The sequence below is a fragment of the Lucilia cuprina genome, chromosome 4 (assembly GCF_022045245.1).
Source record: "Lucilia cuprina isolate Lc7/37 chromosome 4, ASM2204524v1, whole genome shotgun sequence".
In the NCBI taxonomy this organism is placed as follows: Eukaryota; Metazoa; Arthropoda; class Insecta; order Diptera; family Calliphoridae; genus Lucilia; species Lucilia cuprina.
This window is the reverse complement of record NC_060952.1, coordinates 13,124,110-13,126,013: the sequence shown is the minus strand read 5'-3', so window position 1 is coordinate 13,126,013 and position 1,904 is coordinate 13,124,110. Positions and strand designations below refer to the sequence as shown.

The following is a 1,904-nucleotide window of genomic DNA, read 5'->3' as shown; positions in this document are numbered from 1 at the left end:
ATTTCGTTCACTAATGCTAACGCTTTTTTGGGAACTTTAGTAAGTATATAACATTATTAAACCGAGCTTCTAAACAGGATAAACTTTTTAATATTGCTTACATTAATCAACAACAAAATGTTAATATGCAAACATCATCAAATGAGACAACACCATCAGATGATGAAGATGTTGACAACAATGATGATGAAGAGCATATGGATGAAACAGATTTTTCATTAGTTAAAAATATATTAAATAATAGCAACAATTTAGATAATCGTAAAACAACAATAACAGCATCCAATGTATTTTGTTGTGGTGATAAATCAGGGGCCGGTGTAATTGGTAAATTGTTGGGTCATAATGCTAATAATAAAAAAATTAAGAAATCGACCACTGGACCTGGACAAGCGGTACAAGTGATAACCAATGAATGTGGTATTACAGAAGTTGTATTGGATGATAATGAGGTGAGTTAGCTATGTAGCTGATTTTTGTTTTATTAACTAATAAATTCTTTATAATAGATGAAATCCAAAAAACTTAAAATGGCAGATCATGTTTAAATCTCAATTACAAAGTAATCTAATGAATTCCAAAGATGTCTTGAGTGCGACTTAAACGAAAGGACTGTTAAGTAATAGCTACAATAAACAATACCAATATCTATTTTACTATTTATTGTGATTGAATCAAACATACTAATTTACATACATATACATTTATTTAAACTTATTTATGCACTTTAAAGTGTTTTACAAAGGCATACTATTACCACTACTATTTATAAATTATTAAGTGTAATATGATTATCAATAATTGTTTAAATAAAATTATGTATACTTATTGAAGTAAAACTTTTGATATATTTTTTTAAGTATGTATGCACACAGTAGAAGATTTCCACATAAATACTTTCATATTTATATACTACATAACCCGGTTGACTTAAGTTAATAATGTTTAAGAACAATTTCATAAATAGTATGAATTTTTTCTATAGTTTCGAACAAAATCAAGGAGTCTTAAATTTAATTATTTCAATTGTCACTTTATTTTTATAATTTTTGAATTATAGACTGAAATTTTTGAAATATTGTCATTTGGATAGGTAATTATATTGGACATTTATATATAAATTTGTTAATGAAACATTAAAGAAAAAAGGTGAAACGCAAAAAATCGCCATGTTTATTAACTTGCTATTTTTGAAATCTTCTTATTCTATAAGGAAATGTTTTGAAAAAAGATGTTCATGTTTGATTATTACAAAACTCATTCCTGTTATGAAATATTTTAATATTGTTCACCATATATTTAATTTGATTTTAATTTATTTATTTCCAAAATAAAGCTAGACTATTGGCCATAATCGGTTACAAATTTCTATATATGTTTCCCGTTTTTGTGTTATCACAATTTTTAGAAAGTTTTTAATTTAATTTAATTTCAAATTCTTTATTTCAATAACCTAGCCTATATAGGCCATAATCGGTTATAAATTTCTACTTATGAATAGATTACATAAAAATGATTTTTTCATATTTAAAATTATGATTTAAATAAAAGTAATAAATTAAATTAAATAAAAGTAAAAATTGATATACTACAATATTAAAATACCTCATAGCCAAAACGTAAATACATTCAATTCCACTTTTAAGTGGTGATAAGTGATTGATCACTATGCTGATATATTCTGTTTTTTCAAAATTCCACCTCCTTCTTCTACATATCTGAGGCGGAAACCACTGATTTAGAGCAATATTGTTTACAGAGTAAAAACTGTATAATTTATAGAAAATCACGCTTTAATAATTGATTTTATAGGATAAATCAATGAGCATAACTTTACACTTTTATAATGCCTCAAAAGTGAATTTATTATTATCCAAAGACGAAATTAATAAAAATATTTGGAA

General features: G+C 24.6%; 1 protein-coding gene across 1 annotated transcript; it reads left to right on the top strand.

Annotated features, from left to right (window-relative positions):
• The first annotated feature begins 6 nt into the window (after window positions 1–6).
• LOC124419754 lies at window positions 7–982 on the top strand. The gene is made up of 2 exons (XM_046950315.1): window positions 7–452; window positions 510–982. The coding sequence occupies exons 1-2, from the start codon at window positions 126–128 to the stop codon at window positions 546–548; spliced, it is 366 nt and encodes a 121-aa protein (XP_046806271.1). The 5' UTR covers window positions 7–125; the 3' UTR covers window positions 549–982.
• Window positions 983–1,904: the final 922 nt, after the last annotated feature.